General features: G+C 59.6%; 5 protein-coding genes across 5 annotated transcripts; 3 read left to right on the top strand and 2 right to left on the bottom strand.

The window, feature by feature from the left end:
• Nucleotides 1–566: 566 nt before the first annotated feature.
• Nucleotides 567–827, top strand: HETIRDRAFT_311195 (uncharacterized protein; the record flags this gene model as incomplete). The annotated part of the gene is made up of 1 exon (XM_009544727.1): nucleotides 567–827. A coding segment is annotated over one exon (261 nt), but the record flags the coding sequence as incomplete, so codon positions are not given.
• A 2,701-nt stretch (nucleotides 828–3,528) lies between these two features.
• HETIRDRAFT_415216 (uncharacterized protein) lies at nucleotides 3,529–4,662 on the top strand (the record flags this gene model as incomplete). The annotated part of the gene is made up of 2 exons (XM_009544726.1): nucleotides 3,529–3,531; nucleotides 3,724–4,662. The coding sequence occupies 2 exons, from the start codon at nucleotides 3,529–3,531 to the stop codon at nucleotides 4,660–4,662; spliced, it is 942 nt and encodes a 313-aa protein (XP_009543021.1).
• A 718-nt stretch (nucleotides 4,663–5,380) lies between these two features.
• On the bottom strand, nucleotides 5,381–9,198 carry HETIRDRAFT_415215 (uncharacterized protein; the record flags this gene model as incomplete). The annotated part of the gene is made up of 11 exons (XM_009544725.1): nucleotides 5,381–5,728; nucleotides 5,805–5,873; nucleotides 5,940–6,128; nucleotides 6,194–6,668; nucleotides 6,730–6,908; nucleotides 6,958–7,695; nucleotides 7,755–8,393; nucleotides 8,455–8,589; nucleotides 8,655–8,856; nucleotides 8,922–9,125; nucleotides 9,188–9,198. 11 exons carry the CDS (start codon nucleotides 9,196–9,198, stop codon nucleotides 5,381–5,383), a joined length of 3,189 nt encoding a protein of 1,062 aa, XP_009543020.1.
• Nucleotides 9,199–9,498: 300 nt separating this feature from the next.
• Nucleotides 9,499–11,302, bottom strand: HETIRDRAFT_167529 (uncharacterized protein; the record flags this gene model as incomplete). Its single annotated transcript, XM_009544724.1, has 11 exons — nucleotides 9,499–9,504; nucleotides 9,562–9,796; nucleotides 9,845–10,078; nucleotides 10,137–10,374; nucleotides 10,424–10,553; nucleotides 10,607–10,701; nucleotides 10,751–10,881; nucleotides 10,933–11,064; nucleotides 11,123–11,157; nucleotides 11,210–11,239; nucleotides 11,294–11,302. 11 exons carry the CDS (start codon nucleotides 11,300–11,302, stop codon nucleotides 9,499–9,501), a joined length of 1,275 nt encoding a protein of 424 aa, XP_009543019.1.
• Nucleotides 11,303–12,504: 1,202 nt separating this feature from the next.
• On the top strand, nucleotides 12,505–12,783 carry HETIRDRAFT_100229 (uncharacterized protein; the record flags this gene model as incomplete). Its single annotated transcript, XM_009544723.1, has 2 exons — nucleotides 12,505–12,579; nucleotides 12,637–12,783. The coding sequence occupies 2 exons, from the start codon at nucleotides 12,505–12,507 to the stop codon at nucleotides 12,781–12,783; spliced, it is 222 nt and encodes a 73-aa protein (XP_009543018.1).
• Between the last annotated feature and the right edge of the window lie 456 nt (nucleotides 12,784–13,239).

The following is a 13,239-nucleotide window of genomic DNA, read 5'->3' as shown; positions in this document are numbered from 1 at the left end:
AGAAAGCCAGTCCGTCTGTCCAGCTGTTGGTGGGAGGACGGACCAACAAGGACCTGGCAATCGAACGAGGGGTTGAATTTGCCATACCAAATCTGGCCAAGCGAACGTACGTGACAGTGACGTGGTCACGGTCACTCGCGCGCACTTCATTCCACCGCAACACCGCACGCACTTTTGGCACCGACGGCATAGCGTGCGCTCCTCACACAGGACAAACGAACACGACACACACACACAGGCAGCACCATGTCCCTCTCCGTCCTGCGCGCGCTCAAAGCGGGGGCCCGGCGTCAACGACAGGCGTGCGCGACTTGTGGCGGTGGGCCGTCTTTTTCGCGAACGGGGGGTGCGGCGTGGGTTACCAGGGCGTATGCGGTGAAGAGCGGGGGCGGGGGCGCGAAGGGCGGCGCGAAGAGCGCAGAGGCGGCGTCTGAGAAAGAGGGGGAGGCGTCTGTGCTTGTGGGGGGTGGAGAGCCGGGTGCGTAGTTATCCTGCGCGCGACTGGACCGACGGCTGTTGACGCTGACTATCTACCCTCCCTCCCTCCTGCGTGCGTGCGTGCGTGTGCGTGTGCGTGTGTGCGCGCTGGCACGACAGGCTCGCGGTCGATGTGCCCGCCGAACGCTGTGCTGGCGGGGCTGCAGTGGCTGAAGAACCAGCCGCCGGTGCTCGCGCTGGCGGACGATGCGTACCCGGGGTGGCTGTGGACGCTGCTGGATGCCAAGAAGGTGGAGGACGACGGGCCGGGCGGGCGCGGGGAGAAGGTGCGGCTGCGGCGGGAGAACCGGCAGCGGATCAGGGACCAGAACTTCATGAAGACGCAGTGAGGGCGGGCGGGCGGGGGTCGCGGGTGCACACGATGTATCTACACGGGTTTAATAATTGCGCGCAGAGCCGCTGGCTAGCAAAGGCGAGGCGGCCGAGGAGGGGGTGTGTGGCGCGCGTCGATTACGTACGCAGCTGGGCGGGAGAGGAGCTGCGGCGAACCGCTCGACCGCCTTGCACTGTTCGCCCATGACGGCCTCCTTCGCGGCGTATGCGTCGCACTTCATCTCCAGACACCAGCCGTCGTCCCTCGCGTCCTCTCAGCCCCTCTTCTTCTCCTTCACCGACGACGGCGGCGGCGACGACGACGACGACCAGCCCCACGCCCCCCATCGCGATCCGCACGCCGCAGACCTCGACGACCTCGACGACCCCCACCTCCGCGCCAGCGCAGCCTCCACACATCTCTCGGTAGCTGATCGCTCCTATCCCCACGGCGCTGGCCGCAGCTACGGCCCAGGCGTCGGCGACATCGACGACAGCGACGATCCGTATCTGCGTCTCGACGAGGACGACCACGCGCCCCTCCCCGGCGCCTCGTCCGCCGCCGCCTCGCGCTACGATCCCCACCGCGCACCGCTCCTCGCCTCCCACGCACTCTCCGACATCGAACGCAGCCGCGGCTGGCTCGCACACCAGCCGTCCCCGCTCCGCTCCCCGTCCCCCGCCCCGTCCTCCTCCTCCTCGTCCGCGGACTCCTCAGACTCGGGCACCCCCCCTGCCGACCTCCTCAATCCCACTCTCGCCCGCGCCCAGCACCGCCCGCCGCCGCCAACGCATGCCGCCGCCGCTGACCCGATCCCTCCGCCGCCGCGGACGATCCCGTCGCTGTCTCTGACCGAGTCGCTGCTCCCGCGCGACGGCCGCGCCCGCCCCCTCGACGTGTTCTCGCTCCCGGATCCTCGCCACACCGCCCACGCCCGCGCCCGCCGCAAATACCACGACGCGCTCTGGACCGCCCTCTGGTGCACCGGCCTCTCCGCCTGCCTCCTCGCCTCCGTCCTCGTCCTCTTCCTCACCCACCGCCCCGCCCCGGGCCAGCACCCCGGCGCCTCCCTCCCGTACACCACCCTCCTCCACACCGTCCCGCTCCTCACTGTGCTCACATTTGTCAGCGCCGCCGTCTCCTACGCGCACATCTTCCTCCTCCGCGTCTTCGTCAAGCCCGTCGTTATCGCCACCACCGTCTTTGTCCCCGTCACCCTCTTCCTCTCCGCCGTCTGGGCCTTTGTCGGCAGCTTCATGTGGGACGGCGACACCGAGCCCACCTGGGGCGAGTCCTGGGGGTGAGTGTCTCCCCGTTGCCCGCTTCGCCCCCGCCTTCTCCTGACCGATCGAGATCCCCCGCAGCCTCCGCCTCTTTTCCCTCGTTCCGCTCGTCCTCGCCCTCCTCACCGCCCGCCGCCTCCTCCACCTCCCACGCACCATCCACGGCACCTCCACCCTCCTCACCCTCACCACCACCCTCCTGGCCGCCCACCCGCTCCTCCTCGCCCTCTCCCCGCTCGTCCTCCTCGCCGCCCTCCTCGCGTCCCTCCCCTTCCTCACCCTCGCCTTCCGCCTCCTCCTCATCGGCTACTTCACACGCACCCCCGCCGCGCAGCTCGCGGGCTGGGAGTGGCACGTCCACGGCTGGGCAGGCTGGGCCATCGCCGCCACCGTTGGCGTCTGGCTCTGGAGCTGGGGCATCGCCCGCGGCATCCTGCGCGTCACCACCGCAGGCGTCATCGGCGCGTGGTACTTTGCAGAGTGCGTCTCCTCACTACCCCCTTCGTCTCTCGTCTCTCGTTTGGCACGCCCGCGCGCTGACTTTCCAACCCGCACAGCCCGGACCTGCCCCCGCCCCCGCCCACGTCCACGCACGCCCTCCACGCCGCGCTCTACCGCGCCACGCGCCCCGCCCTCGGCACCGTCGCCCTCTCCGCGCTCCTCGCCTCCCTCGCGCGCTTCCTCGCGCTCCTCACGCTCCTCCTCCGCCGCGTCCCGGCCTACCTCCCCCCGCCGCTCCGCGCGCACCCGCTCGCGGGCGCGCTGCTGTGGGCCGCGGGCGTCGCGGCGGGGTACTGCGAGGAGCGCGCGGGGAGGGTGGGGAGGTATGCATTGGTTTATGTGGGGCTTACTGGGGACGCGTATTGGGTGAGCGCGAGGAGAGCGGGGGAGTTGGTTGCTGGGGGCGCGGGTGCGGGCGCGGGTGCAGGCGCAGGTGCGGGTGGAGGGGGCGCGGCGGGCGCAAAGTATAAGAAGCGGTTCAAGACCGAACGTGCGTCCCACCTCCACTCACCTCCCAACGAGCCGCTCACCGACCGGCGCCGCACAGCCCCGCTGACGCTGCTGACGATCGCGCCGCTGACGCTGACGTTCCCCGCGGCGCTCGCGGCGTACCTCTTCGTCGCGCACACGCTCGGCGCGCCGGGCGGCGCGGCGCTCGAGGCGGCGCTGCTTGCGGGCGGCGTGACGGCGCTCGTGGGCTTGTTTTGTGTTGGCCTGGTTCGGGACACGTGCGTGCGCTTTCTTTTTTCGCTTTTGCTCGGCCGCTGGGCCTCGCGCGCGCGCGGGGGTGGGGGCGTGCGGGGTGGGTCTGTGTGCGTATGTGCGTGTGCTGATGCCTTTTGGGGGCGCGCGCGTGATAGGGCGGACACGCTTTATTTGTGTTATTGTATCGATCGGGACGTCGGGGAGCGGCGGCGGGCGGAGGTGTTCGAGATGGTGCGTTCGTTTCTCGTTCTTTCGTCCCTGTTTATTGTTTCGCATTCGCGTCCCTCGTTTCGCGTTCCCGTCTCGTCTCTTGTTTCCGTTCTTCGCTCGGCGCTTTCGGCGCTCTCGCCTCTTTTTCGTTGTCGTCTCGTCGGTGCGGGACGCGAGCTGACGTGAACCTCTCCGATTGGCTGTTGCTGTTAGTTCGAGTACGATCCCCGGCGCGGTGCGCGGGCGCAGGAACAGTCGCAGGCGCGGTATGGGCGGGCACCGCAACAACAGCAACAGCAGCAGGTGCGCGGGCAGCGCGCGCCGTTGGCTCGTGCCCAGCAGCAACAGCAACAGCCGCCCCAGCCCCAGCCCCTGCAATATCACCAGCAACCTCAGCCCCAGCAGCATCAACGACAACAGCCACATCAGCAACAGCAACAGCAACAGCAACAGCGACAGCAGCAGCAGCCGCGCCAGCCGATCTCGCAGCGCGTGCAGGGCATGGCGTCGCCTTCGCCGTCGTTGTCGCCGTCCCCGTCTGAGGGGGGCAGGTCGCTTGGCGGTGGGGGGCGCGGCGGGGGGTCGCCGGAGGTGAGGGCGGAGGCGCGGTTTACGGGGAGGGGGAGGGAGAGGAGGGAGCAGCAGGGGCGCGTGGGGGAGCAGCAGAGGGAGAGGGAGTATGGGGAGTATGGGGAGTATGGGGAGTATGGGCGGCGGGAGGAGCGGCGGGAGGAGGACGCGCACGAGCAAGCGCGCGAGCACGAGCGTGAGCGTGAGGGAGATGTGGACCCGTTTTTGAGGGCGTATACGCCTGAGATCCAGGATGAGGAGCAGGGGTACGGGCAGGGGCAGGGGCGCTCGTTCGAGCACCGGTACACGATTGAGCAGGATTCAGACCACGATCACGATCACGGCCAGGATGCGAGGACGGGCAGAGGGGGGCATGGGGCTACGAGCATCATGGACATGGGCATGAGCGGGAGTGTTGGCGGCGGTGGTGGTGGCGGTGATAGCCGCATTGGTTCGGGCGGGCGCGGGCGCGGGCGGGAGGGCAGGGACGAGGAGGAAGGGATCGCGGCTGGCGCTGGGTCTGGCGCTGGGTCGGGGATGATGTCGGGCCTGTTCCCGCCTGCGGGGTCGGACCTGTTCTGAGCGCCGCGCCGCGCGTCCCTGGCCTCCGCGCCGCCCCGTCCATGCCCATCTCATGTTCAGCTCTACATCCTCTGGTATGCTCTCCGCCTGTTCCTCCTCGCCGTCTCGTCTCGTCTCGTCTCGTCTCGTCTCTGGACCCGCCCATCGCACGCTCAAGTTGCACACCACCGGATCCCGTTTCCTTTTCCTCTGCTCTCGCCCACGCCATTCATGTGCATATCGTGGTTTGTGGTATAGAAGTCGCCGCCGCCGCCGCTCGGACGCGCGCTCGTTGTTGTGTATACTTACTCGCTTTTACTTACTTACGTCGCTGCCTCCACCTGTAAATAATACTCGCTGTTCCACACGCGCGACCGACCGGCACCCGACGGCGCACGCGCGCTCGAGTTGAGTCGAGCAGTCGGCGACCCGCGCGCGAGCGAGACGACCGACGGGCCGTCGTCCGCGACGCGAAACGCGAGACGAATAGGTTATGAATAGGACCGAGAAAAGGTACTTCTAGGACAGAATATCTACAGCGAGCGACTATGCGACGCGAAGCCTTCCGCATCCTCTTCCGTCGTACACCCACACCGGCCACATCGATACAGCTCACCGCGCGTGTCCGTCTGAGCGAGAGAGCGTATACAGCGCCACGGCAATACTTACAACGCGTTCCGCGCGCGCATATACATACACACGCGCCTCGGAGCCTACACACGCGGCCGCCCGCCGCCTATCACGCGCCCGTCGTTGGCCCACCTCGCCCCGTGTCCCCACCGTCCTCCCGCGGCGGCTGCTCCGCCTTTCCCACGTCCTCCGCCTCCGAGCCGACGTCCGACCCCACGCTCGACCCGCTCGCGAACGTCCAGCTGCCCGCCGTCGGCGTCGTCTCCCCATCCACGTCCGCGTCCGCGTCCGCATCCGCATCGGTATCCGCGTCCGCGTCCGCGGTGTGGAACTCGCCAAAGTCGCCGAAGCTGTCGAACGACGCGTCGTGCGCGTCCTCCGTCAGGCGCGACGAGAACGTGAACGGGTCCGAGCCGCTCGCCGCCGCCGAGTCGGAGAACGGGCCGAAGCCTTCGTCCTGTGCGCGCGTGCGTTAAGTCAACGGTCAACGGTCTGCCGCGACGAGCGAGAAACGGCGGCGGGGCGCCACTCACATCATCGTCCTCCGTGCTGAATGGGTCGCCAAAGGGGCTCATCGACACGTCCCTAGGCGCAAACGAGTCCTGGACCCGTCGTTCTTCGGTGAGCCGCGTGCCAGGCGACAGAAAATGCGCGCGTGATGAGCTCACCTCGAACCCGTTGGCGCTCAGCGGCCTGCGCTGGGGCTGTCGAGGACGGGTGGACACGGGCGGCTGCCTATCGAGGTCGAAATGCGACTGCGCGAGCCAGCCGCTGTCTTCGTCGTCTGAATGATCTGGCGACGAGGACGACCCGAACTCGTCCGGAGAATGCATCTCCTGCGCGAGGTACCGCGCGAACTACGGTTGCGGCCCAGTCAGTTAGCCAGGCGCGTTCCGTCAGGGCGAAAAAAAATGCGACTAACATGTGGGTGGCCGCTTGGAGTGAAATCGTCGTCGTCGTCGTCGTCATCATCGTCCGCGAATGCCGCGCGGAAGTCCGCGCTATTCCCTTTGGTAGGTCGTGCACTTGTAGCCCTGCGGAACTCGCCTTGCACCCCCGAATGATTCGAGCCACTGCTGCCCGCACCGGAGCCGGATGCGCTGCTGGCGCTCGGTGCCGAAGGACTGATGTCTTGCTCGTCCACCCTCCATTGCGTGGCCCCAGGACGCGCCGCGCTCGCCACGATGCTGGGTTTTCCTCCCCCGAGGACGCTGGTGTCTTTCTTCTTCGTCTCGTTGTACCGGCCAGTGACGTATTCGTCCCAGTCGGGCTGGGGCGCAGTCTCCGCGACGGCGAGGCGAAGGTCTGGCGGAAAGGTCTCCAGCGCCATGAGGACGTCATCGGCCATCAACGTCAAATAGCCCATGTATCCCAGACGCACGCCCTTGGGCTTGGCGCTGGCGTATTAGGGTCAGATGGCCTGCTCCATCAGGTAGCATATATAAAGGCGGCGCATACCTTTCGGTGTCGTTCCTTCGTTGCCCTTCGACAATTCGCCACATCAGCTTTGCATCGCGGAACAGTGACAGGATAAGTGCACGGTTGGTGCTGTCAGTATGACCGGTCAGAATCTGATGGAACAGGTCGTAGACGACGTTGTGCAAAAAATTATTCCAAGGGTACTCAAAAAACAGATCCTGTGGCTCTCATCAGATCAAGACGGAGTAAAACGCGGGTGTGCCTCACCATCAGTGTTGACAGCACGCCTACTTCCAAGTATTTTTGCTTAAGCCGTTCGCCAATGGGTAGAGGGAGATCGGGCTGAGGGAGATCTTGGATGGTGATTCTTCTGGAACTTCGTCTCGAGCCTGCTGAACGTCGGCCCGTCGTCGACGTCTCCGAATCGTTGCTTCGAGTCGATCCCCGTCGTCGTAGAGGACTATCGGCGGTTTGCTCTGCGGTAGGAGACGAGGAAGCGCCACCGGGAGATGCAGATACAGCTATTGGGCTCGGGCTCTGTTCTGCAGGCGATCGCGAATGCGTTGGCGAAGGAGGCCCGGGGCTGCCCTCCATTTGCTTCGGCTCGTCATACATCGCTATCTCCTCCATGGCATCATCATCCGAGCTTCCAGGTCCATCACCATCGCTCATGTCGTCGTCTGAATCTGACAGAGAAGACACGTAGTGCGATGCGCCATGAACCGGTAGCTCCAATGCAGGCTCTAGCTCTTCTCCGCCTTCGTCCATGGCCTCCTGGTCACGATTGCTGCCGGGTCCCATGTCGACAAATTGAGAGAGTTCGTCTAGGCCTGAAAGCCCGCCTTGGAGAAGCCCTTCTGAGTTGTACATGTTGTCAAACTCGGCCGGTCGATTGAGGAGTCCCAGTCCAGAACAGTGGAAAATCTCGCCGTAGAGCTCGCATATCCGGTATCTCTCAAAGGTGAGAGGCGCGATGTTACCTATCGTGGTGGAGATGGTTCCATTCTGAAACCTGTCAGCACGCGGAAAATGTGCGGAGCTCGCAGTCCGATGAAGCCACTCACGATAGACCGAGGATTCCGCAAAAAGTGATTGAGCTGTTCTAATCGGTCGCAGATGATCTCAAGCAATGGACGAAGATGGACGACGCCGACGTGATCCGCTATCTCCTTCATGTTACGCTCTAATGCGTCACGGTCGTAAACTTGCATCGTCTGTTGAGTGTGCATCAGCCGATTCCGCAATATGTAGAAGAGGTAAGGCTCAAAATAGTCCGAATTGTTTTGGCGCATGAGTTCGACGATGATGCAAATGGACTGAACAACAGAGGAGGTGGAAGATTCGACGTTTGGATAGGAAGAAGTTGCAGATACGCTAGAGTCGTCAACAAATGGTCCTTCATCAGGATTTGAACCCTGTTTCTCTGCCGCCCCCGCTGAAGACTCGGGAGCCGCGCCGGTACCAAAGTCGTGGAGAATGTAGTCAAAGAGCTTCTGCACATTTTCCTGGCGAGCAAGCACGCGAACGAGTAAATTTGATGGGAGGCTGTTCTGCAGCCCGTCAGCGATGCCCGCGCCGGTGCCAGGGGTAGCCATTGATATGATGCCTTTCACGAGCTCGGAGACCACGGTATGCATATCAGGAGAATAGGAGGGCGAGAGTCGGTCAATGAGCCGGGCGATGAGATTTTCGTTTGAAAGCCACTGCAGGCTTTGGTATAAGAGGAGCTCATCGGTGAGCATATGCAGGCAGACGACGACATACTTCTAAAACTCCAGCACCTACTGGCTGTTCATCCAATTGGATGATACGGACCAGCAGGTCAGAAAATGCGGGTGTTTCAATGTGTTGCAGTATTCTCTCCACTACGGCAGGTTGGGCAAGGATGAATTCAAGCATCTAGCGGACGGAGAGGGAAGACGCGTTCAAATGAACAGGGAACGGGACAGTACAGTGCTGCTCACCTCCACCGGCTTTTTGTTGAGAAATATGGCATTGATTTTGGCAAAGTGAGAGGCCATGACCATCTGCATTCTCATGTCCTCTGGAGATCTGTCCAGGACGGTCTCCCAGAACGGGATCAAGAGTTGTTCCGAATGGTTGATGCACGTCTCGACGATCGACCATATCTCACTGCAGAGGACCTCGGTAGCAACATAGGAGTATCTTCACAAGCACAGGTCCGTCTGAGGGGAGGCCGAGACATTATCAGAAATGGCGGCGGTGCTCACTTGGATTTTTCCTCCACCTCTATCTCGCCTGTCACATATCCCAATAACCGCTGCAATACGTCTACTCGCTGGAAATAATCGATGAGCCTTGTATTCTGGGCCTTGCACTCTTGAAGGATGTCATCTTCGTCGAGGATAGCCTCGAGGGAAACGTCTTCCTTGTCGAGGAGGCTGTCTATTGAAGACCCGTTATTGAACCCGAATCTGGAGATGAATATCCGTGAACGGGCGCTCGTCGGACGACATGCAAGGCTCCTCGGAAATACCTCCAAAACATGCGTTCCTGAAGTTATGGGGTCACTGCGCTGTATTTTTCTTAGGTCGGATGATGGAAGATGGACATAAGCGTGTTGTGATCGAGCAAAGTTCGAACGACGCGTTGTAAGGTCGGAATTACGATTCCTAGTGGCACCGGAGAATGTTGCTATTTTGGCACTCAGTGCTGCCGCACCGTAGCGCTTTGACTGATAGTATGGTATAATGTTGCTAGTATTTAGATATATCCTCCGGAAGAAAGCATTGTGATGGCTAAAGTAGTGTAGCTATGATGATACAGAGAAAAAGCAGTGACAGAATATCAAAACTGTACAAAGGCCATGAGTATCCCGCCTAGTCCGTACGCTGATAGAAGGGCACTTACCCGTATCTGATACGACCCACTAGCCTTCGTTAAGTATCTGACCCATTTGATACTGTGATAGTTGCTCTTCTCGAATACCTTGAGGAAGCGCACAATTAAACCAGAAGATGTAAACATCAGGACCTGAAAGTCGACGTCGATGGGCGGGCGGGCCCACACTTGTCTACGCGTCGTACTTGTGAGATCGGCAGTCGCGGTGAATGTACATTCCTGTCCTCCTTGTATGCGCGGGATCCTGGAACGAATATGAGTATGGTTCACAACCTCGGATCATGTCACCCACTTCCAAATTACAACATTCTCGGACGGCTGATACTTTGCTTTACCATTTTGGACTTTACAGTCGACACTTGTGGTATTCAAAGGCGTCGGTATTCGAAGAACCACGTTCGTAGCGGATAACTTGTTGTTGAAGTTTGTCTTGATAGTTATCACGTAAGAAACTTGGGTTGTTCCAATCTCATTCACAGTTGGGATGACTCTCAAGGGTAGCTTGACGTTCGATGTCGCGCGATAACTGGTCAAAAAAGTACTTGAGGGCTTTCTGACATTCAAACGAGACGGAAAATACGCACGTCATGAGTTCGAACTCCCCGTCTGGAGGAACGAAACTGATGGTGCGCGTCTCGTCGAACTCTGTCAGACGCACACATTGGTGGAACCGGCAGTCATCCAATTCAACAGCGTCGATGGATCCATGCTCGCTCTTGTCTATGACGAGTTTGTCGTTGAGACCGAATTTGCATTCCGGCGTCCCCGATAAATATGCGCGCATCAGGATATGGCCGTCGACATCAGCTCGAAGAACAGTGCCTGCACATCTATTAGCAGGCTGCATAACTATAGGTTGGGACAAACACACCTTTGGCACTCATACTGAGGTTGACTGTCTCCACAACATCAACAAATGCTTCGTTCTTCTTGTACTTGACATCTCCACGCCTCCAACTCGTCGCTCCAGTCGCTTGGGTCGTGATCTTAGTGGACTCTTCCTGACAATGATTTCAGCCAAACAGTAGCCAATTAACAGACCAGGAAGGCTCACTGCTGCTATCTGAGAGGAAACAATGCTTTCCGTAGTGATGTAAGTTTTCAAAGTGTCAATTTCGCTGTTTTGAGGGTATCCGAAATCGTTGATTTCTTGTGGGCAATCAGATAATACAAGACATTTTATAAGCTAGATACTCACCGTCGATCAGCTCGTAAATCAAGACAAAGTTGTTCTTCACAGATTCCTCGTCGACCTTTCCGAAATACGACTTACAGATCGAAATGACGCGGTAGCAGAATTCGAAGACGAGCGCTGCGTTGGCATTGTTCCTAAGAAACCCGTGAGTACCATCCGCCTCAAGGCGACAAGCCATGACGCACTTTGTGACAGCAACGAGGTATAGGTTGTTCACCCGGACATGGAAGAAGCTAGTCGAGCCAAGGGTGACAATGGGTGAACGGACTTCGCTACTGGAGATGACTTGGATTCGAAAGACATCCGAAATAGATCGTCTGAAAGATGGGCAGCCATTCAGAGGGAGTGCGAATCGTGCCCCGGTAGATTGCTCACCTTACATCCGGGCGATAGAGTCGAGAGATGAGAACCTGTGTGAAGGATTCAACAGGACATTTCTCTCAAGATTTGTCTTCAACGCACTTCACCCTTCTGGTTGAACACAAAGAATGCCTGCGAGCTGCGTTGAGTAGTGTTAGGCGGCAGTGATTGCCAAGGAAGACATACCGAGATCATAGATGCGCTCAGGTCAAGGTTTCGGCCAGCCACAGTGATCGTTTCTGTTTTGGGCAGTATGCCTGTGGCGTTACTGCATCTCACAAGTCCATCCCTTCACTCAACCATGCTTGCATCTTTTTTTCGGATCTTCGTCAGTTCCGACACCGTCGTTTGTCTTGCCTGTCGTTATTGGCGAATTTCCGATATCATCAATATTACGACAATTCTATGATGTGCTGTAATGCGAATTCGTCTGGAGTTTTGTTTCAATCTCATCATATATGTTCAAAGGCGCTTTTCAGCAAGCTGGCGTTGCATATGTTTGTGGGCGCTTCGCCTATGGCGCCTATGACGTTGAGGTGGAGGAGTAGTGACTATGGCGCCTCGCTATACGCGCTTGCTATTACGGTTTGGGCCAGGCGTCTGCTGAATCTTGGTGTGTAGGTCTTTAGGCGCCCTTCTTTCGCAACCTGTGCAAAGTGCCCACATGCGCACATCCCAGCGTGATACTTTGTCCACCTTAGCTCCTTCATATGAGCGCTTCACGAACCCACTCTTCCACCAGGGATCTAGCCTGAGCACGTTGTACACACTGGAGTCCACGAAGCCCCGGAGAAGTCTCAGAAGAACACTATATGTGCAAGCCCCTCTATCTCTCCTTCTCCCACACTAAACATGGTCCTGGGGCGTCTTTTTCTCGTTCCTCGGCTGCCGTCTCAGAAGCGCATCGGGTGAGCATCGGAATTCAATCGGTGGGAACAAGGGATCGGGGCTCCTTACCGTTGGCGTTTTTATCCCCAGGTCCCCACAGAATCCTATCACCCATCTGCTTGTGCAATCGGACGATCGCTAACGAGATAGACCGCAATGCTGTGCATTAAAATCAATTTGGTGGCCTCAGCTCTTGCTTTTGTGCTTGACGGACTATAAAGAGACTGGCATCTGGCTCAGTGGCATGTTTTCTCCTGCTATCAACCTCACTTTTGTAAATCAGGTGAGGTTCATTTGCTGTCGCCTTTCCCTTGAGTGATTTTCAGACATACGCCCATGTCGAATATCAATACTTCCAATCCTCCGGAGGCATCTATACGGCTAGCGATCGAGCGTACATTCCGGCTGTGGATCACAACTACGGTCATGCCTCTGCTTCTCTGGGCGTCTCCCTTCCATATCGAGACGACCGTTTCTTCATCTTGCCTTCTATCTCGATTTCATCTCACATGGACATCTTCTCCATCGGGACTCCAGGTTCTATCGAGATTGTGGAGAAAGCCCGTCCCGATAATCCAAGGCATGTGAGCCATAGGGCCACCTTCCCTCCTCACACTGACCTTCTCGAACTGTATCCACAGACTCCTGCGCGCTGCACGGATCGCACGAGGCTCAGGGGAAACGCCCGTTGGGAAGACGGACGGATGCTTTCTGGGCGCCTGTGGGGCCTCACCCTGCCGCACACGGTCATCGCGGGCGAAGCTGCCTCGCCGGCGCTTGAGCGCTGAGCTACCGGGACTGAATTTATCGATGTCATTCGGAGCCACAGCGGAACGACCTGGAAGGCGCCTGTGCCTCCCTGCGCGCTCATCCTGACTAGATATCTTTAGCTATCGGGTCACCCCGCAATCCCGTGCCCTGGCATCTGAATTCGCCTCCTTCCAAGCTTTGGTGCACTCATGCCGAGGCTCTGCCGTGCAAGGTGGCCCTGCCGATGCGGGGTATCAGGGCAGCGCGCCTACGCAACTCATGCCCGGCGATTCCTGGTCAGTTTCTCGCGGAGGGCCCAAATGAAGAATGCAGGTTAATGGGCTACAGTTCGCAGGACGACATTCTGCGGGTGCTACCTTGCCTTGGCTCCGCTCATCTGGCTTTGTAACGGCTACACAGCTACGTCTATGGATAGACGGGTTCGAGGGCACCTTGGAGACCTACTCTGGAATATTCTGGACACGGTACTACTT

This window comes from Heterobasidion irregulare, assembly GCF_000320585.1.
Source record: "Heterobasidion irregulare TC 32-1 unplaced genomic scaffold scaffold_02, whole genome shotgun sequence".
In the NCBI taxonomy this organism is placed as follows: domain Eukaryota; kingdom Fungi; phylum Basidiomycota; class Agaricomycetes; order Russulales; family Bondarzewiaceae; genus Heterobasidion; species Heterobasidion irregulare.
This window is presented reverse-complemented; position numbering and strand designations above follow the sequence as displayed.